At 36.2% G+C, this 23,584-nt stretch overlaps 1 protein-coding gene across 1 annotated transcript in view; it reads left to right on the top strand.

The window, feature by feature from the left end:
* The window catches only part of CAMKK1 (calcium/calmodulin dependent protein kinase kinase 1), a 91,091-nt gene that overhangs the window by 18,504 nt on the left and 49,003 nt on the right, over positions 1 to 23,584 (top strand). The window contains exons 2-4 of the mRNA XM_072415617.1: positions 7,889 to 8,402; positions 15,655 to 15,702; positions 21,800 to 21,853. Of these exons, the coding sequence (XP_072271718.1) occupies positions 8,007 to 8,402; positions 15,655 to 15,702; positions 21,800 to 21,853 (498 nt within the window). The 5' untranslated portion in view covers positions 7,889 to 8,006. The remainder of the gene's footprint in view (positions 1 to 7,888; positions 8,403 to 15,654; positions 15,703 to 21,799; positions 21,854 to 23,584) is intronic.

Here is a 23,584-nt window from a genome sequence, read left to right as displayed (position 1 = left end):
ATATTCTATATGCAATGAAGTACTGCCACATTTTTATGATGTGTTATAAGGTTTGCTGCACAGTCAAGCGTGTGTTAATGTTTGTAAGCTGGTGTTCCTGCGGAAGAGTTTTCTTAATTGGATGAATCTGTCTGCTGTAACATGATGGAATCTTGTTGTGTGTCATTTCCAGCAGGGAAATACATAAGGCTCCAGACTTCCCATTATTTATTAATGTGTTTTGAACAGTGATACTGCAGTGCTCCCTTTCATCTGGATATTACTTTTTTGACTGACACATATAGAGGTAGAGAAGAGCAAGTCCAATATGTTGTCATTTGTGGATTTCTATTAACTGTAATAAATTCTCAATGGTAAAGCACAATGGATAATCATTTTTTGTGTTAAGTCTTTTGTATTTCTTTTGAACAATAAACTTTTGCTCAGTGTTTTGTGATACATGCCTTACTAAAATAGCCATTCTTCCCATTATTGTAAACATCCGTGAAACTGTCTTTCAGTTTCCAAAATAGGCAGGCTGCAATTGCTGACCCATTTTTTTTTAAATGCTAGTGGCCTGTCGAACAGCATACTTCTCTTTTTTTCAAACTAGAGTTTTTTGTGCTAGAGTGGACATACTCTTGTCTCCTTCCAATTGGCACAATCCTCTAGACGTAATTTTATTAATTCCAAAACAATATAAAAATGCTACCACTTCTTGCGGGATGAGCTAGATTATTCAAAAATCAGTGGAAGTACACAAGTTCCTCAAGATGTACCAGGTATCGTGGAAAGCTATCATGACAGTACAATACTGAAAAATGCTTTTCCACCTCTTCCATAAAGCTTACATATCGCCTAGACGAGCTTACCATATGGGCTTAAAAAATTAGGATTTTTTTTTTTTAAATGCAGAATGCAATCGGCACGATACATTCAATCTTGCTTATTAGCCTACTTGCCATTTACACCTGAATAGGTATATTGGGTATAGCGTAGACGAATGGAATCTACTTCTAAAGGAGCATGTAGGTTGGCATTAATCCTATCGGTAGTACGGAAAAATTACCTTACAATTCCCTACCTTTAAACCATCTCTTTTTAACAAAACTTCGACAGCTGTTTAAATTGGAATGGATTGAAGCCTCCTTTTACAAAGATACAAAAACACAATTGTTTTTGAAACATGGGAAGGCTTTATTAACACAATGATCCCACTAAAACTTTTGTATATAACTGCTTCCGTCACATCTCTTGGTATCCATGCAGAACCATAGAAGGTGATCCTCCTTATTTGTTACATGATGGAAAGCTTACAGAACCATATTCTTGATGACCTTATTTATTTCTACTTTCACCTTATGTATCAACCCTTTGTTTAGAAACTGGTAAGAAAAATGTTTTTTGTTATTATGTCTTATCCTTTTTTTGGAACACAACATTCATACAACTTTATTATTGAAGGCTATGTAAAGAATGCCACGAACTATGTACTTCCTTTCTGTATTTCCATGTTTATATATTGTTAACAAGTTATTTTGTAATGCACGTTCAACAGTTGACAGTTGACAATAAGACTACATTTATAAAATGCTAGTTGCCTGGCTGTTTCTGGCTTCAGCGTTTTGTGTCACTAATCTGAAACCAGAATGCACTATTGTTGCTGTGATTTGACTTGCTGCATGACTGTTCTGGATACGTGACTTAGGAAAATTATATACAGTGACAGCAATTGACTGTCCCAAAACCAAAATTGTCCTGTTAGCTTTGCAATGGGTTGCTACATACCTGTTAAAGGCTTTGGTTTCTCAACCGTGTACAGCTAAAACCAAACTACCCCAATCTCTCTCATCTGTTCTTTCTCATAAATGTTCTCTGTTTCCTCTTTCGCTACCTACAAATCAGATTTATTCCTATCTTGTAAGACTAAATCTTCTGGATGCACCCTCCACAGGGGAGCTCTGTAAACTTTGACTTCAGGGGATGGCACAGAAGTAGTATAAAGTTAAACCTAGGTGGCAATCAAGGGGGGAGTTTTCATATATATAATGCATCATTCCTATAGAAGTTTTAAAGGCCTTAATTTGATGGACAAACTTATTTCCAAATAAATATGCAAGTATGTAAATATCCTCTGTATGTTTTACCTGGAACTTATAGCACCAATATTTTCTGTTCCATAGAAATATTATATGATATGTAGTACCTGCCTTCAGAACAATCCTTCTTTCTACTGACCTCCAATGTAAGGGTCATTTTTCCCAGGGACTTTCTATCACTGACCAATATTACCAAGCACTTCAATTTTTACTTTCAACGTCCATGTTAAAAAGGTTGAGAAAGGCTGCATTAGATACCCAGAAGATGTTTGAGAAAATGTCAAATGAATTCTGGTAATGGCATTCCCTAAAATTGAGCTCACATTTTGTACAATCTTGCTAAAATCTTCTCAATATATAAGGGGGATTATGATAATTCGAACAAAATGGGCACAATGTGGTCTCCAGTTCAAGATTTCTAAAGTGACAAAAAATGGCCATTTACTAAAACTATGTTGCTAAATCTTCCCTGACAATACTTCTTACATTTGAAAATGGAGTGTATAAGAAACCCTTTAATTAGGAATAGTTTATTCTAAAAATACCAACAATTAGAGATGGTATTTATTCTTGTTTGGTTGAGCTAGTTGATATTGCAGTTTGAAGTGGAAATAATGTAATAATAACCTGTTCTTTCTTTGAGAAAGCTTTTATTAAACTATGGGAGAGATAAACACAAGGTTTTTCTGGGAATATGCATAGGAAACAAACATGAATTTAGCTGATTTTTATAATAATACAATTCAGATAGTTCAACATAAAAAGTAGTAATGAGCAGCTAATCTTGGTTCTAACCTAGTCTTTACACAGTGTTCTAGCTTATTACTGAATGTCAGATCACAGCTTCAGCTGAAAAGATCTAACAGTAATGACTGTGCTAGATTTCTACCAGGGGACTCTTGACAATCATAATATACTATGAATTATATCTAAGCAGCAGGCAGTACAATGATGTGAAGGGAGCCCTCGGCAATTATAGTTAGACAGTATTTTATGAGTTTTGTCAACTTCAGCTTTCTCGTTTTTCATTCTATGTAAAATTTTTAAATAAACAGCAAAATTACTGATACACAAATGTAATCTGAGTATTTGTATATTGAATGGTGTGTTGATCCTTAAGTAAAAGTACAACATAATAAAGATAAACATATTAACACTATACATCCACCACCTGTTCAACTGCTTGGTAGGGTCAACATCCAATCTGCCAGTCACATGACAGCAGATGTAGTCATTGTCATAGAAAAACATGCTGAAGTTTGAACTGAGCATCATATTAGGGAAGAAAGAAATCCAAGTGACTTTGAATATCGCATGGTTGTTGGTGTCAGACGAGCTGGTCTGAATATTTCAGTAGCTGCTGATCTGCTGAAATGGAGAGAAAGCCAATGAGTATCAGGACAAAAATGCATTGTTGATGCTGGAATTCAGAGGAGAATGGTCAAGATGGTTTAAGCCACTCAATACAATTGAGGTATGCACAATAACTTCTCTGAATGCACAGAACATCAAGCCTCAAAGCTGATGGGCAACGGCACCCACATTGTTTTTTCCACTCCTGTCAGCTAAGATCATGCACTTGAGGTTCTTGTTCACACAGGCTTACCAAATGTGAACAAGAGAACATTGGAGAATCATTGCCTGGTCTGATGGGTCTCCATTTCTGCTGTGACATTGACATGGTAGGGTCAGATTTTGATTTTAGATTTGATTTAGACTGGGGGTAGTAGTTTATTTGTGTATGGGATATTTTCTTGGCACAATTTTGGCCCCTTACCAACAAATATTGTTTAAATGTCACAGCCTACCTTGATGTTGTTTCTGACCAAGCCCATCCTTTTATGACTGCAGTGTGCCCATCTTCTAATATCTACTTTCAGCAGGATAACATCCTAAGTCACAAAGCTCAAATCTTCACCAGCACCTATTTCATAACTACTATATATTAGAAATGCAAAAGGATGCACTGTAACTCTACAATGAGTCCTCAATTTCTATAATATTAGAGGGTTTTTTAAAGGAATGCAGCTTAAAACAAGCTAATCTAAGTCATAGTTTTGGGGAGTATATAGTTGTCTACTATTTGTAAAATTCTCCATAAATTAGCTAGCTGTTGCTAGCTGTTTACATTGTTTGGTCCATAGTGTTCTCTGTGGGCCCTGTGTTATGTATAAGTCTGTGACCACTTTTTTAGATAAACATACTTATTAATAAAAAATATCCAAACTGGAAAAACCAATAAATCAATAAAATAACTTTGGCCAAAGAAAGATTGTTGTTTATTGTGAAACTGTTTATTGCTTCTCTGAAACTTGACCATTTTACATTTGTGTGTACTACTTTATTTAGAAATGAACAATTGAATCAAACCTTATGTTTTCTCACAGATATATTTCTCATCATATGGACATTTTGGCATATTAATAATATTATAACACAGTATTTATATAGCCCCATCATATTACGTAGTGCTGTACAAAGTCTATAGTCTTGTCACTAACTGTACCATAGCCATTTGTCATTAATGTAGTCTAAGGTCAATTTTGAGGGAAAGTCAATTAACCTTACTGCATGTTTTTGGAATGTGGGAGGAAACCCACGCAGACACGGGGAGAACCTGCAAACTCCATGCAGATAATGTCCTGGCATACATATTACTAAGGATTGTAAAGGGGCAGGTAAGCTTGTTTTATTGCAGAAGATACATTGCTTGTCCCTTCTGCAATAAAGAACCTGTCTGCCTTTTTTTCCAATTTTAAAGTATAGTTCCACTTTAAATCTGCCCTCGTAATCTGTATAGCATTTATAAAGTTCTTGTAAATGTACAAATATGTGTACTTCTTCCACCAAGCATGAAAATTCTTTGTATTTTACTTGTTTTACCTTGCAATGCAGACTGTGAACATGCTATATAAAGAACAACAGTAACAAATAGAGAAAGCATAGAATTGAATATGCCCATGCCATGCATGCTTCTTGTTTGTTTTCACCCAAAGAGGTTGCAGATTGTGACATTAAAATCATGTCTTTCAATGAATCATTTTGTAATGTTCAAGGTTTCCTTTGCTGATTTATTGTCTGGATAGATGTAGAAGGAGGGCTTATGTGCTGTAAAACAAAAGGCTGAGCAGAACTGATAACCAGTGTGGGACTGGTAATGTTTAATAATGCATGCTTAGAAACCCATGGGATTTCCTTGTTCTTGCATATATTGCTTTTGAAACCATTGGAACAATTTTGTACAGTATTTCAGCTGCGTTTGATTCTTTCTTAGGGGGTATGATATGTCTGTGTACCCAGTATTGCAGCATTGGTGAAAGAGTTCAATGATTGTATGGGTATTTCTTTATCTGAAACTACTGGTATGCAGTTAATCAGTCCACAGAGCAAAAGTATTGGTAATATAATTGTGTAAATATGTACAGCTTGGTTCTAATTTATTAAAAAAAAAATTATCAATTCATTAACTTGTGCTGGTAGTCTGTCACAATTTTGTTGTAAATATTCCCTTCGGACATTTAGGGCCATGATAATGAATTGTATTAAATGTAATACCATGTAAAAATTAATTTTACAAGCTTACTTGAGATATATTAATTGTCGATTATTCTAAGTATGGGTAACTGATATACCTAATTGTTGATAAATGATCATGTTTTATGAAACAACTTGCTTTTTAAGTTCACAAAAACAGTCCCCTGGCATTTGCTAAATAGCCGTTATGTTTATGCCCATTCAAAATTAGTGAGCATTCAGCTGTCTTTGATTTGGAGTCAGCAGGCAGTTATCAACTGTGCCATTTATTCTCTATAGGGTAGCTGCAGGCTAAGCACTGCTAGTAGTGTCCGCCTGACAGCCGAGGTTTCCTTTGGATAAGGAGCCGTAACTACTACACCACTCCTCACCATTTCTGTGAACTTACCCTAAGCATTAACACTGGAATATGGTTGATTTCTCATTTTTACCATTCTGTAAATAAAAATACATGTCATGTAAATGAGGCAAAGTACGGTAATCCAGAGTAACCAATAAAATCTATATTTTAATGGAGGGTGCAAACCTTATACACTGATCACATTTGTAATTTAGGTACCACATGGGTTAGCTCAGACTGACATTTGCAGGCACTGCTCTCTTCCTGGCATTCTCTGTTCCTGTTAATCTGTAGAAAACTATACTAAACAGCTCATTGCAAATCTGAAGGAGCTGGTTAAATGTCTTAGTGATAGTGATTACAAATACATCAGTCATAGTGATGCCTGATGTATTTGTAACTACTACTACTGGCTGCTCCTCCTATATAATAGGTATGAATCATGATCTCACTGTTAAATGCATTTTACAGTTGTGTACATAGCCAATGGTTGGATAAAATTACAGTTTATCATCTAAATTTCAACACTTAAGCAGTCAGTTTACTTAGTATTTAAAAGCAAAAGCCACAACAGGGTTTACTATTCTGTTTATTGGTTCATTACTCAGATCAAGAGGTAAACTGAGTGAACACCTGTCTTCAGATTGCTTTGTTTACTGAATAGTATTAGATGTGCACTCAAGGCTGTTACTTTTGGCCGGGAATTCCTCTTAAGTTATGGTTTTTGAGATTGATAATGTGAAAATTGTTGGATGAGCAATCTTCATGCTCTACTCTCAATGCCCGGGAAGAGCCTATTCGTGACATCAGGTGAAGCTATTCCTCTGCATAAATTCTTTAACACCAGTTCAATCAACCAGTTTAAATCGAAGTCAGTGTTAAAAGCCTAATAATCCTAAATTAAAAGTTTAGTTATGTAGAAGGTTCTAATAAAATTGATGGATAAATGTATAAAAGTGTCAGAAATGGATTTAGAGAAGTTAATGTCTAAAGATGTGACGGGGAGAAATCTATCCTAATACATAGCACACTTATCCTAGCAGAAAAATCCCAGCTGTCAGTGAATCTATTTTTTCATTCCGTTGTATTTTTGTCTTTTTTGACGGGGCACCATATACCTATTACTTAAGTCTTTTGACTTTGTTTTTAAGAAAGTAAATTTGTTATATATGTTTACAAATGGCCTTCAGCTAGCTAAAGACAGCAGTATTTGAACTCCTGATGATATATCCATTTTGAAATCTATCTCCAGAAATAGTAACCCCTGAACCCCATCTCCAGTATTAACAACTTGTTGGAATCTACCAGTATGGATTTCCCCTAAAATAATTCTATCATATTTTCTATAAAAAAAAGTTCCTTTATTTGGACTACCTCCAGTTAAGAGCTTAATTATCAACCTTAATTGCCCAATATTCCCTCATCTGAATTACGTAGCTGAATCTATCAGTATCCTTCATTACACTCAACTACCTGATACACTCAACCATCTAATCTCCATATCTTAAATCTGCCAATACGCTCTCATTTCTGGTACATTAATATGAACATTTCTGTTCATTCTAATGTGCCATTGCATGTCTGACATGTTTGACCATTGCATTTTAGAGTTGCAAAGAGAACATGTGACAGTGTTTGATGCCTACATCTGCCCATAAATACTTCCATTGAAATGATTGAAAGCGTTTATGGATGTTTATTGGACTATTTGAAGACATTTAGGGGTGTTTTTTCCCCCCTTCTCTCCTCTTTACACCCTCCTCAGAAAATAAAAGGAGACTGACCTGTTTTTTAAATGCCCACCTAACAAATATAAGTGCTGTATATTCTTTCCTAGGTCTTTAGAAGTAACAGCTGTGTAAATGTAGCCTCATAATAATATGATTTTGGTTATGTATATATTTCAGAGAATAGTAATATTGCTTTTTTTTCTCAGTTTTTTTTCCAGAGACTGTTTAGACAAAAAGCCTTAATAACAGCTATCTGCTGTAGTTGACTTGGAAATTGTATTGTGTACCCTAGAGACTGTGCTGGAATTTTCTCACACTGACACAATGGATTGTGATTCTGGCCCAAATAAAGATACTCAAGCAGAGCTTGCAGAGAGAGTTGCTGCTATTGACGTGGATGAACAAACCGAGGCATCAGTTGTGCTGGATTCAGACGACATGTATAGGCTGAAAAATAATGGAATGAGCTCTGAAACCAGCGAGGATGTATTTTTATCATCCCAGGACCAGAGGGACTTGAGCTGTTTCCAAAGAGCTGCATCTCGGCCTACACTTTCAAACAGAAAGTTCTCCCTTCAGGAAAGGCCTACAGGTGGCTGCCTTCCCTCTCAACATCAGGCTTACGGCCCCTATGCAACAGGTCCTGCTTCACACATATCACCAAGAATTGTCCGAAGGCCAACAATTGAGTCCAATCGGGTTTCCATTTCCGACTCTGACGTAAGTGGTAACTTTTATCTAGTGACAAATTGCTGCATAGAAAATACACACTACTGTTTTATTTTAGAAGTTTAATAATGCCCAAGGAATGTTGTTTTGAATGATATTTTTCAGTAGTAACCGTTTGTTTACCAACTGAATACTACAGGAAAACATTAATACACTTGCTAAAGTTTTATTTTAGCATAATTTCTTAGTTCATGCATAAGTAACACGGTATTTAGAATTGCCTTTTTTAAGGTATTGTGATTTCATCTGTATGTGCAATAGCTTGATTATTCATTACTTTCCACATACATTTGCACTTTTTAGTTACTAAAATAGAGCCCAATGGATTTTTTTAATCTGCATTGCATGCTGCATACAGTGTCAGAACTGCACTTTAGGGAGATCAAGAAGCATATAGATGGATATGAAAATTTGAAGAACAGTTTTCTGGTACAAAAGTAGAAACTGGCTATAGTCTAGGCAAAACTTCAATATATAAAAATTACTATAGCAAAAACACCCCATGACTAGTCAAAATAGACAAAGTGAATGATATTGACATTAGTTAATCCAGTGGAAGGAGATTATTATGTAATACTATAGGATTAATATCTAATGGTCTTTTCATAGCAGATGGTTCCTTAAAAATAAAAAAAAAATTCATCTGAAGTTGCTATATTGTCTTCAAATCATATGTGGGTATATACATTTAAAATGCAAGTTTGCAAGGGAACCCAACACACCTTGTATGCCTATGCATTTCAGCACACCACAATGCATAATAACACACTAATGAAAATGCTGCATGTACAAATCTAACCTGATTATTCCTTAATCTAATCCAAAACTAAAAAAAGGTAATATAGATAATAATTACTGTATTGAATCATTAAATTAGAATTCCTGTTATTAAATAACTCTGGTTTCCCCAGGTTTGCTGGATCCCCCAGGTTCACTGATAAAACTGTATCTTCTCCAGCTTTGGAGAACTTTGATAAATCAGACCCAATGTCTCTGTATAGCAAGTAATAGTTGATGAGCACAGCAACCAAGTGCCATAAATAATTTTCTCAAGTAATAAGTGTAAAGCGACTATAAAACCAATGCTCCACATAAAGGTTTATTGATTCATACTTGTCTTGCCTGGGCAAAACAGTATAGTTTATAAAAAAAAGTGCAACCCTTGCAATACAAAATACATTGGATTTAGGTTAATGGTGGACATGCAGGTAAAGTGGAACTAAAGCTAAAAATTAAACAAATGCAGGGAAATAGGATCAGTATTGGAGAAGTGGCAGGCTGTGTCTCTGCAGTAAAACAAACTTGCTCGCATGTTTGCAGTCTTCTCTATAATGTACATTAAGCTGCACATTCAAGGCAGAATAGCTGGCTGCCAGGAATGAATAAACTTCTATGGATATGTGTAGGAGGTAAATCACTAAAGCCTAGCCTAGCAAGATGGCCTAAGCCTCTGACCAGGTGAAGATGCTGGTGCTGGCAACAGGGTGGGGAGAGGTGGGATAGACAATTACGAACAGACAGGCATATTTTTTTTGTCTAGGCCTTGTGCTACATAGATTTTGGAAGTATGAATTAGATTGTGCAGTTTGTTAAAGATTTTGTGATCAGTGTTACATCTGCTTGGCATTAATTTGGGCTTTCATAAAGTTTTTCAAGGATAACAAAAATAATAGGTTAGATTTTACCAAAAAAATCTGTATGGTGAACTATATACTATTTTCTCGTCGTATATGCATGTGGTGGTCGATCATATAAGAAGTTTGTCTCTATTTTGTTTCTCCCCCTACCTCTCCGACCCTTTTTTGCCCTTCATATGCTTATGTGTTTTAAAATATGTTGTGTTCCAAAAGAATATCGAAATCAGTATGAAGTATCATGTGCCCGTTGGAGTTCCAACTGAGCGCATGAACAAAGGAACTGAGCCTCCCCTGATATATATAAGAATGTTTTGTGAAGAATGTAGATTTCTTTGGTGTACTTTAGAATGTTTCTTATGTGATTCATAAATTTAACTTTTTCAATGCTGTTCATTCATTGTGCAATGCTATTCTTGTATGAACCCAGAGACCTCACCTAACCTAATGCACGTACTTTGCATTAAACGATGGTCATATTCTCAGCTGTAAAAACATGAACTCTTTGTAGGTTATGACCATAATGATTATAATGCAGTGTGCACTCCATATCCTGTGTGTGCTAGCAGTAAAAATCTCCCTGCAACATTCCATAGTACATTGCTTATTCTGGTTTGCTAAGCTGCTTTACTGTAAAGACATAAAAAAGCTCAACATGAAATGAATACATTTCTTGGGATTTTAAATTAGGCAAAATAGACCACACATCAAAAAAAATGAATTTCAGATTTTAGGCCGATTTTTTAAATATATGACTATATTTTAAGCCCATTATTGAAATATATGACTAATTTGAATAAATGACTTTCAAAGTCACACAGAATGTTTAATACATTTGGATTCCGCGGTCCCGTAAGAATTTTTTTTTGTGCTGATCTTCCCTATAGTGTGAAAAGCCTGAAAGATTGGGTTTGGCAAATTGGAAAATTTAGGTCTAACTTTGCACATGTGGAGAACTGACTTGGGGCCCCCTACCAAACTGGCATGGGGCATTTGTGGAGGCTCCTGTTGGCTGGGAAGAGTCTGGCGCACTTGCAATACAGCACCCCTTGAGCCTTCCTTTACCCCCTCTCTCCAAAGGTATCACTGTACAGATTAACCTGTTTTTAGCAGGAAGAACATCTGACATGAGCTATATTTTGTGGCTGGAACGTGCTGTTTAAAAAAGTGTTCCAGACTTTCACAGATTGTACAAGACGAGCCCCCTACATAATTTGTTGTAACAGCAAATGTTGTGTGATTGTGGATATTTATCAACATTAAGAATTAGGATTTACAAAATGCTAAATGCCACAGCCAATTTTATGCCAAGAACAGTTGTTACTTCCCATAATTGCATTGTGCAAACTAAATCAGTTTGAATACATATGCTTTTGCATCCTGACATTGTGTGAGTGGTCAAAGGCCTAGGCAGTTTAGATCCCTAATTATTTACATAAAGCCTACTATCTGCCAGGTCAGGGGTCTATCCTGTATTAGGAGTTACATTAAAGCCATCCCTTTGCAACCTTATTATGATGGGGAGCTTTCAAAATGTTCTTCACAGCTGGCTGCCTGAGCATAACGGATGTTATCTGTTATGTGTTTCTACTGTTTTTCATGATTTGTACATTTGCTGTTTGTGCATACTTTACATGGTTTATTGAATTGTAGCTTTTTGTCTACTAGCGCTAAAGTGTTTTAGCGGGAAGAACAGCTTAACAACTGTTTGTTACTTGTATAACAAATATACATTCAATCTTTAAAAGAATGCTGAGTGTTTTTAATATTCCATGATAAAAAATAACCTATTCATTTTAAGTTTCTCTTTGATCAGGTAAATATAAATTATTGCATATGATATATTTACTACTTCCAACAGAGTTGACCTCAAAGTGAGATTTACAGTAGTGCTGTGATATCTGAAGAACTGGTCTTCGTCTTTTTCTCAATTGTAAAACTTCATAAACTGAAACCCCAAATCAATCCTCATTAGAAAGACCCGCATTCTTTACAAACTAAATTATAAAATAATTACCTTAAATCCTAATGTAATTATGAAAAAAATTGCAGTTTTATTTACCATATGCTGAGTAAAATCTACAGACTTTATAGGCTCCCTCGCTGCCAAGTGCACAAACCCTTTAATATTTGGAGGCCCTGACCCAACTAAAAGAAGTTTTACACTGACTTCATGTTACATGCTTGTGTTTAATAACAGCTATTTTAGAAAGCAAAAAAAAATTTTAGTGTTTTTACCTTTAATCGGAGAAACCAGTTAAAGAACATGGGAGCCTGTTAAAGTTAGGACTGGACTGTCTCATTACCTTTAATCATTTGAGATTGCCCTAGGTCAGAGAGTGCTTTTTTACTGGCCTTCCAATAATCACAGCTGTAGAAGGCAGAAGAAACAGAACCTAACTTGGATCAGAGTCAAAAATAAATGACGAGCAAAGCTTGGCCTGGATCAGAACCAAACATAAGTGAAGAGCAAGGCCTGGTCTGGATCAGAACCAAACATAAGTGACATAATACAACAAACAACCAGTGATGTTTTACAGACTTTAATCTCTAATATTATGAAATAGAATGTGAAGAAATAAACATCCCTCAATGACCTCTCCCCCATGTCACAAACATTAAAAAGAATACAGGAAATCAGATTGGCAAAAATTCAAAACAAAAGATGAAACGCTGAAGAGTAAAAATGAACTGTGAATTTTTAACCTGAGGTCTAAGCAACAGCCTCCTAAAATCTTATTAAACAACATATTCTGCTCCCTGCTTACAGAGAAACATGATAGCGCTGATCTATAATATGAACACGGCAATTACACAATTCAGTTTATACAGCAGTTGCTTTACATTGATATGGTTTAAAAACAAATGTGAATAAAGCTCCACAACCAGATAGTTTACCTGTATGTGTGTTTAAAGAGCTAATCTTAGTCATTTACATTTTTTGGAAAGTTTCTTACCTGGCTTGCTGGCGATGGGCTGGTTTGGTTCTATGCAAATGTGGTCCCTGCACTGAAAAAAAACCCAGAAAAACTCAGTAAACTTGGACCTGTAAGTTTACCATATTTTGTATTATATAAATATATGTGATTTGAAATCATATGGTGTGATTACCAGAATGGATTTATGAAAGACAGATGACAAACAAATCACTTTCTAAATAATTTTAAAGAAATCATTAGCCTCATTAAAGGTTTGCATTGAATATGGTATATTTGGATTAGGATCACATTTGAAATGGTTTTCCACAAATATGTAATGTAGAAATTAAAGCACAGCTGGTTCACAAAATACAATTTCTAAATATTTACCAATATAGAGCATGGTGAGCAGTGATTCTTACTGTATAGTTAATACCCATTGATCCTGATAGAAATCCAGTGAGCTCACAGGTTCCTGTGCATTCATGCAGGGTTATCCTAAGCATTGTCACCCCTACCTGGGTTACCTATGTAACTACAGTACACCTCACTCTTGCGTTATGGAATATATGACAGAGGTAGGTTTTCTTTAATTCTAGTGCACATTATAAGGGAGATAGTATTGTTCCCCACATACAGTATAGTAAAAAAATGTTTTGTCACCATTTTATGTCACCATAATTTAGATATTTCAGAGCAACCCTGTCGGTTAAAGAAAAATTTCAACAAGTATACTTGCAGGCATTATTAGTCAGGTTATGGCAAGTAACACTCTTGAATTTGGTAAGACTTTTGTGGTAAGTCCTGACTCAAAGACAGAATGCAGTAGTAATGTGGAGATCAGTGGGAGGAATCCCTGAGTACTGTAAGAACCCAAGAGGTTACTCACCTGGAAGTGTCAGGTTTCCCAACAAATTTTGGTGTAGGATATTCTGTAAACTTCATTGCCCTTAAATTTGCAGGTATACATGTTTGGGAATTTTCTTGTTAAAGTAGATAGTTCCACTATATATACGATAGTTCGGCTAATTTAATTCAAAGACCTTATCAGTAATTACATACTGATACTAATAGTATTTTTATTAAACAATAGATAAGTTGTATTACTATGTTATTGTTTTAAGCATTGTTAAAAAGTTAAGCAATTGACCCATTTAGTTATAGGTGAAAGAAACCAAATAGTTTTGGTACTGCACCCCTATATCTATTTTTTACATAGACCTATCCCAGTGGGATCTTTAAGGTACCTCAATAAATTCTAACTTGAACTCATATATATATATAAAAAAGTATCAGGATATATATAAAAAAAAAAGACTCAATAAATATCTAAAAACATATAATATATGAGCCACTCAAAACATTTCTCCATGTTTCAGCATAGCAATAATGTCCTTAATCATAATAACCTGTGCTTTCATTCTTGTTTCAAATAGTTAAAAATAACTTTTATATTGAAAAAAATAAATTTAAATCCTAGCCAACTATTGGCTAAATGTGTTATTTTAAAATTGTACTTCTAAACTGCAGACTTTTCCTGAAAAAGGTGTCCTGTTTTTTTTTTCGAATATACATGTGGGTACCTTATGTCTACTTCTTGTAAGGGGTCAGAGAAAAGTACCATAGTTTTACTGCAGATAGATAGATAGATAGATAGATAGATAGATATACACAGTGGTTTCAGAAAGTATTCAGACCCTTATGCTGAAGAGATTTGAAAATACCTGTCCACTGGGGCCCACATCCAACCTGACTGAGCTTGCGAGGATTTGCACAACAAGAAATATACTGCCCTGCTGCATTCTTCTCCTATTAAAGGGTTCCTTGTCTACCCAAGTGCATCTCCTGGTTAGAAATTTGATGCACCAGGGTTTAGCCAGGAGATTCAAATCAAGTCAAAATCAGGTATTTTTACTATTTGCAGTAAAAATACCCATGTTTTTTAAAGATGCAGAACAGCATTCATTGTTAAAGTAGTTTTTAGAACTCAGCCTGGAGCACAAACTCACATACATCCTAATTATGTGTTTTCTTTAAAGCAGAACAAGACAATCAGGCCAAGGATCATCATCTAGATGACACTGTCATTAAGTATTCTTGATAGGCTGTTGAAGCTGTCAGTAAGACTTGCATCAGTTATCATTGTAGTTATTTACAATGATCTAGGTGCTTGAAATTTGTCATAGGTAATTAATGTGTGGACAGAAACCAAAGGACTTTAATAACATCTTCACAGATATCATATGTTAACAGTTTATTTTATTAAAGGCTGCAGACAAGTGCCTTAGGCAGTAAAGGTGGTGTCAATCATGTTGATGTGCAGTCCAAGCAGCCAGTATTTATTACACTTCATGATCATCAAAAATAAGGTGCTGACATTTTTCCTTCCGGTTTAGTCTTTTTTCACGTTACAGAAGAAACCTGTGAAACACCATATAATTCAGTGCTTTGCTCCCTTTTTTATGTAATATAGCTTTCTGAAAAACTAATTTAACAAAGTACTTGGAAATTGATTTTTTTTCTAAACCGTGTTTTTTTTTAACTGGAATATAATATCTAAAAATAAAAATTATAAAAATAACCAAAGCTTACACTGTTAAATTATTGTATATCTTTATGTCTGTTCTGTAATTTTTTGTCTCATTCTTTTATTTTCAGGACCCATGATTGATATTTCTTTTTTTTTTTTAGGATTGTGTGCAGCTGAACCAGTACAAATTGCAAAGCGAAATTGGAAAAGTGAGTATTCCATAGATGATTTTTTACTTAAAGCCAGACCTTATCCTTACCTTATTTCAGAGCCATATTGCATACGGAAAAATTTCCTGTGTCATAGTATGTTTTTTTTTTTTGGGCACTACTTAGTTTGATGATAGAGCAGTAGAAACTCCAGTTTTTGCACCAAATCTCAGTGATATAATGCATCATCTGTGGAAGTCATGTAGAGCAGTCTGCATGCTAATTCACTCCTGGGAGGCATCTTTATCTTGGAAGAAGAAAATCAATATTCCTACCCAGCATTAAGATACCCTAATAGCGCAAGTGAAGGGCACAGAGCAAAATGGTACAGTGTATTTTTCAAAAATCACAAAAAGCAGTACTCCAAAGTCTAGTATAACCGGAAAACGTTTGCTGGAGTTCTATATCTAAAAACACAAGCATGATGTTTGGGGACTCTGAGAACGTTCTTTTTCTATACCATGATTAAGGTGGCCTCTGAGTGTCTTTAGCTATGGAAACTCAGTAAGGTCAATCCTCTGAGGCTCTGACATGATAGCATCACCCTGCCCACTCCCCGATCGCAGATCTGAGCCTTTGATAGGAGAGTGGGCGGGATGTGTGCACGGACAATGCCTGCCCACCTCCACGAGTCAGGATACTAACGGGGGAGGTGATCCGCAGCTCTGGCTGGCGCCCCCCTCCGCACGGGGTCTTTCTCCTGATTCTTCTCGGAGTGGCACCAGTGGCGCAAGAGCTGCAGAACAACCAAAGGGCCAGAGAATCAACTGTATTGGGCCGTAGTTTGCCCATGCCTGGGCTAGAGTAAAAACCCACTGCAGAGTTATAACGTATTGGTATACTGTGTTTTATTGTAGATAAGGCTTGTCATGTCAACTGCTTTTAAGGTGTTAAAAACTCATCATTTTATATTGGTTCTGATGAACCCCTTGTTAGCTCTTAAAAAACGTAATTGGTCCTAATGACCTTCTTTCCGTCTGTTCTCTGGAGGAAAGTTGTTTGGTTGTTTAGTGTTTTTTTTTTTCCTTGTTTTGACCCAGTTCCAAGCACAATTGGACAACAAGTTTGTCACAGTTAAAGAATTGTCTTTCTTAAAAGACACTCCTGTATTAAAGTTTTCTCTTGCATCCTGAACATCCTCTTAATATTAAGGAATTAGTACAGCTCTCGCTGTAGTTACTTGTCTCCTTCCCTTTCCTCCTGGCCAATCACAAAAAGAACAACTCCAAGCTTAATTTTGTAAATGGCAAGTAAGTTTCAGCTATGGAGCCACATATCTGGGGTCTGAGACATGCAGCGACATGCGGAAGTACATCATGAGCTTTTTAAAGTGCTTTTACTGCTTGTTCAGAATATGGAAATACTTTAGGTCCACACACGGTTGCCCTTTTGGAATGATGTGTTAGAAGAGAAATATGGTGGCCTTCTTTCCTGAACACAGTTTGAAAAAGATAGTTTATTTATTGTAACAGTGATCCAATGGCTTTAATACAGTCTGAGTCACGGACCAGAAACAGGTTTTCAGGTCAGTAAACCCTATTATTGAGCGAAGTCAATTATTTAATAAATCATTGAAGAAATAGGGTCAGCATGACATCCTTTATCTACCATTTTTGTAAAAGGTCAGTAATGGGAGTTTTTTTCCTATTCACTGCAGTTTCATATTTGTAAATAGGGAATTTAAATGATGTTACCATCAACGGATGTTCACAAATATGAAAAACTACAATAATAACATTATTGGGTAGAAACATTGAAATAAAAATCATCTTAATACAGTTTGTCAGGTGAGTTGGTAACCAAAACATTTGTGTAGTGACCTATTAAAATGACATCTATTGGGCTAGAATGCCTGGAAAATAAACTGCTCTTAAATCAGGAAATGCAGTACAGAACTGAATTTTGACACATGGCTGAGATGCTTGATGTTTCTTTTGTACAAACAGCAATGAAAATGCTGCATATTTTTAATATGGTGCCTAGCAACCTATATTCAGTATTTATTGTACCACTAAGGTTTGAAACTAGGATTGATAGTCTTTGTTCAGAAAGTAACTAAAACATCTGTAAAGAAATGATTGATCAGGTTTTTGCTTTATCTTACAACAGCATAGATGTGTTTTTCAAAATCTCTCATCAACTTCCTATATATTTTTTTATCTTCATTGGTTAGATGTCTATGTTGCCAAGATGGAGGCAAAATAAATAGATATCTGTTATTCTGCTGTTAGCATTGCTGTCAGTTACTGCTCTTGGAATTCAACTCTGGTCTTCTCAGTGTTAGAGCTGTTACCTTGCATGTGTGCCACTGGGACCTTTCATAGTTGACCTAATCTTTGCTTAGTGATTCCTGGATCCTGATTACTGTATTCTTTGCACCTGTTCCTGTTCCTTTGACCAATCAGGGTAATTATCTTCATATTTAAACCTTGTTCATATTTAAATTCCTGTTCCTTTGGCTGACTGTTGCACTTCTTACCATAATCTCACGCACTGACTTCTCTCAACTATTGCTACATAACTATTGCTATTAGAATGTTGGCATTGATTCTATTCTGCTGGATCGCCTGACAGACCAGTCTCCTGCTGCTGAGAACTACTGATTACTTGTCCTTTTTTCTGCCTGCTGTGAGCTTCGGCTACTGGTTTCATACTGTTCCCACAGACTCCTGACAGAATAATTGGGCCACTAAGATGGAGAACATTAGAGCCGATCTTACTGTTTCTCAGCAGATTACCAACTTAACTCAGGCTGGGCAAAATCAACTAAAGATCATCTAAGTACATCTAAAAGTACAGGAATTGCAACAAAAGATTATTACCCTGTGAGATAAATTTGAGCTTACAACAACTGGAGAAGATGGATTTGATTTTTGATGACCCAAATATTTGTACTACTGATGAGGTCACACATATGGATTTGTGTCAGGGCACATGTGGCAAGCCACAATTCTAATATTACCTGACAGGGCGGAAATCTTGTTTTTTCCTGCGAACATTGCTTTACTGAATAAAGAAAGACTGTGCATCTGCAGATGTTAGTGTGTCTAGAGTAACTATCTCCAACCTACAAAAATTGTCTTTGCAATATCGGGATTATCCAGACCTCTGTGATAAAAATAACGCAGACTAGCTGCCACTTCATCAACCTTATGACTGCCCAGTCAAGTTTTTTCCTTCATCCAGATATTCCTATCGGCTTTATCAAAACCAAAATTGAAAGTTCTACAGGAATTTCTGCAAAAGAATTTAGCAAAAGGTTTCATCCAACGTGCTGGAGCACCCCTGTTTTTTTGTGGAAAGAAAAGACAGGACTCTGCCCCTACATGGATTACGGGTAATAAAAAAAAAAAAAAAATAAAAAAAAAAAAAAAAAAAAAAGGAAGTTAAAAATCACTACCCTCTCCCACTGATTCCTGAACTTTTTGAAAAACTTAGAACAGCCAACATTGTAGATCTTCGTGGAGCGTACATCCTTGTCCAAATTAGACTCTAAGATGAGTAGAAGACTGCTTTCCGTACTAGATATGTACATTATGAGTGCCCAATCATCAGTCATGCCATTTGTATTGTGCAATGCCCCAACAACTTTTCAGCATTTCATAAATGACGTATTTCAGGATATGTTCGAACAAAATGCTATGGTTTAGCATTTGTTGGTTTTTGTAACTAATATAGAAGATTTGTTAAAAACTTTGTAGCAATTTGCACCTATAACCCAACTCACCCAAAGGGGGATTCTGTTAGGCAACAATTATCTGGCTGGTGATCCTGTGCTGTAGGCCACCGCAGACTACGGTGTTAGATTGGGGGACTGGCGTCTGGTGTGTACTGGTGCTGAACCAGGGCCTTACAGATTCCTTTTTTTTGGTCTGCAGAGGCATAAGCTGCTTTTTCAGGTTTACATCAGCACCCATTCTGGTACATCCTAATCTTGAACTTCCATTCATAGTGGAAGCAGATTTCTGGTCACATCAGATGACACCAATAGAAAGAAATTATGAAATTGCAAACAAGTAACTACGGGCTATCAAAGACACGTTCCCAGAATGGAGAACATCCAGTAACAGTCCTTACTGACCATAGAAATCTTAAATTTCTGAAACCTGATAGTAGACTTCAACCAAGACGAGCAAGATGGTCACTTTTCTTTTCACAATTTAATTTCACCACTTCCCATAGACCAGGATCCTGGAATGGAAGGCAGATGCACTCCAGAATGATATCTGAATCATCAACTGAGATGGAATCAGATACTGCTATATTGCAAGAAAGACATTTTTTGGGGGGCTTTATATTCAAATAATTTTGTTGAAGAGCATGGACCAAGTATATAACACTGACCCATTTCTGATTTCCCCTCCACAATTATTAATATTATTTTATATTATTATTATTATTATTGTTATTATTATTATTAATAATAGCAGTAGCACATTTTTTAACTTTCAGACACTTATCTCTATTGTACACCCAAGGTTTTCCACAACCAGCTAAAAAATACTTTCCCATGGCTATCTATGTTGGCTTCCTGTTTCTCTACTAGAATTAGCTTTGCCAGATTGGCCTTGTAGGGTGGATCCAATAGTATGGGATCCAATAGAGTGGGTACCTATTAATAATGTTCAGTGAATTGTTTATTCTGTAATGGCTGGAATGTCCACTCGGTAGACTCTTCCTCCTCTTATTCTTGACCAGTAGACATCTCATCCTCATCACTTCCCCTCCCCGTCCCTAAAAGAAAAAAGAAAGTAATAACTTTAAAATATGACAACTGCCTCATACTTCAACAAGTAGCTGATGCAGACACTGATTAACTTTATCTTTCTGTAAACTTAAGGTGCGTACACACTTCCAATTTTTATCGTTCAAAATGAACGACGAACGATCGATTGGGCAAAAATTGTTCGTAAAAAAAGTAACCAACGACGCCGACGAACGAGGAAAGTCGTTGGAAACGAACGACCGGATCGGATTGGACGACGATCGCTGACCATCGTTCGTGTGTACGATCGTTCGTTGATCGTCCATGGTCTGAGCATGCGTAATGAACGAACGTTCGTTCACTTCCTGTCGTGCACATAGTTCCTCTATCGCTCAAACGATCGTATCTATTGTGTGTACAATATCTACGAACGATCGTGTCGTTATCTGTATGTGCAGGATCGGTGCTATACGATCGTTCGTAGATATCGTGCAGGATCGTTCGTCGTTCGTTTTCCAACGATAATAATTGGAAGTGTGTACGTAGCTTTAACTTTATCTTCTTTCCCTGTAAGTTTTTCTTATCAAGGGCTTTCTTCCCCTAAATTCCAAATCACTTTACTTTGCACTGAGCTATAAACGAGGAAGAGTTGATAAAGAGCCAGATCACAATTACTTGGTTCAAATTGGAAGCAGAATATTTACTCAATGTCTTCTACTTGTAATTACCTTAGACACAAAAAATATAATTATTTTATTAGTTGCTGTATTATTATATAGTACCCTGGTGCCCAACATGCATCCAGAGGGTCACATGCACATGGAGGTAAACTCAAGCAGTCTATATTTGGAATCACAACATTGAATTATATAGGGATAATGGAAATTAGTCTCCAATCAGTCCTATATCATGTTCACAGTCTGATGTTAGTATTTAGTTTTTAGTATTTAGTATCTGTATTTAATTTCCCTGACAGTCTGAACATTATGTGCAGTTTTTTGGTAATGACAGGGGCCGCAGCTGAGGCCACTTATTTCTCTCAAGTTGACAACAACTAATATAGTACATATCACAAATATTAAAAAAAAACTTTATATTTAAGATTATAAATTTTATAAAAAAGAGGTAACGTGAAAAATTCCTGTATTCAAACGGGGCAGTAATTCATTTTCTGTTCCGATTTTTTTGTATTAAAGACAGCTGATGGTCTTTTTGCAGTAGGAGCACAGAATGATTGGTGATTTTGGATGTGGAAACAAAAAATGTTTTGGCTGGGTATTGAACACAGAAGCAGGTCTTGAGAGGCAAGTTGTGTATCTGCCTAGCAATGTGAGATCTGTAATATCTGGGATCTGATATGCATTACTAACCTGTGTTCTTTCTTCTTTATAGGGTTCATATGGAGTTGTAAAGCTTGCCTACAATCAAAGTGATGATAAATATTATGTAAGTGATATCTGATCTGTGATATACTGCAAAAGTAAATTTTAATCTGGGTTGAGACCCTCTAACTGCAAGTCTAGCAAAAGGCCTAAAGTGCTTATGTTTGCTGGGGAAAACCTGAATTCTATCATTCCACAGAATTCAGTTACATAATCGAATTCTTTAGTATATCTAGGTATGAGATTACTTATAAAAAAAAATATCGAAGTTTTCATTGGGTGATCCTTCTTATAGGAAGAAATCATGTGGTCAGCTGGCCACCAACATTAACTGCAATGAGATTCCAAATGCCCTTGACGGGCAAAATCACAGGTTTGTTTACTTGCTCCCCCCTGGAGTATCACACACTTGCCTTTCCTTCAGCTGCCGAGCGCTAAAAAAATACCTAGTGTATCCAAGCATTGAGGGACTTGTGATTCACTTTCTTTTCTGCAATATAGCAGTATTGGTGCTGGGTAATTGGCCATAGGCTGTCACATGGAGCGTGGAAACGGAACTGTTTGAGAAGTATGCTTTTACACAGCTGTTGCTTTCTTCACAGCCTTCACATGGAAGCTTCTTTCATTGCACTCTTCATCTTCATTCATGTGTTGGGGAAAGAGACCAGTATGTTTAGGTGAAGCTTCTTCTGATGTTCTATATTTTACTTTTGCTCCTAAAATCTTTTGATATATTATAAAGGCTACGTTCCAAAACAAAGATTGTTTACAAAGAGTTAAAAGAAAGAAACATGTCAGTTTAACCCCCTAACCGCTAAGCCCGTAATTTCTCGCACTAAATATTTTTGCTGTTTTGGTTAAGCCCGTATTTTTTCGCCTACACTAAAATCCCCACTTACCTGGTCCCGCTGTGCTAATCCAGCGTCGGTTCCGTGTTCCAGCGTCGTCTACAATTTAAAAAAAAAATTTCATGAAAACCTGTGACGCTTTTGGAACAGAAATCTAGAAATCAGTGTAACGCTCAGGTGGTTAAGAATAAATATTTCTAACAATTAAAGTAACTAAAAATTCTTTATCCTAAGGTCTCCTATTGCTACATTTGTTGACCCCTGATGGATCAAACCCTGGTAGTCCAGGGCACTAGGTAACTGCCTAAAAGGTATGTCTGAAGCAGAAGATTTTGCAACAGCATGGTGCTAGATTGGAGCACATGATGGTAGGTGGCAGGACAGGAGATTATCATAGTCTCCTTCAGACCTGTGGTAAACCTTCATGGTTCACCACGCTATTCACCCATGTACTATAATTTAACCATATGGAAGTGGTTGAAAACAGTTCTCTGTACCACTGCTTTTGTGTTGCACTGGATTGCAACCTGGTTCCTAGACATGACAGGTAACTTCTAGCTAGCTTCACCAGCCAGCTGGTTCCATTCACTTGAATAGGAACACGTTTCAAACTCAGTGAGGTGTGGTTGAACAGAGTTACTTTGAAGTTGTTGCTAGAGGACAGATGATGCCATAAACTGCATGAGAAAGTGTTTATCAAATGCTGCAGTTGCTTCTAAAAACAGCTCTTGGGCACATATAGGGGCATCCAGGAGCTCCTAACCACGTGGTATTCGACCACAGGCTATTTTTCCATGCATTTTTTTGTTAGGAGGTGACACTCTTCATTTATTTTTAATAAATTATATTTGTATATATTATACATTCTCATTATACATTGCCTGACCCTAGCACCCTATATTCTTTTTAGTATTTAACCACAGTATAGAGTAGCGTAATCCAATATA

Source organism: Pyxicephalus adspersus, chromosome 1 (genome assembly GCF_032062135.1).
Source record: "Pyxicephalus adspersus chromosome 1, UCB_Pads_2.0, whole genome shotgun sequence".
Taxonomy (NCBI): Eukaryota; Metazoa; Chordata; class Amphibia; order Anura; family Pyxicephalidae; genus Pyxicephalus; species Pyxicephalus adspersus.
The sequence above is the reverse complement of the archived record's forward strand: the minus strand, read 5'-3'. Positions and strand labels throughout refer to the sequence as shown.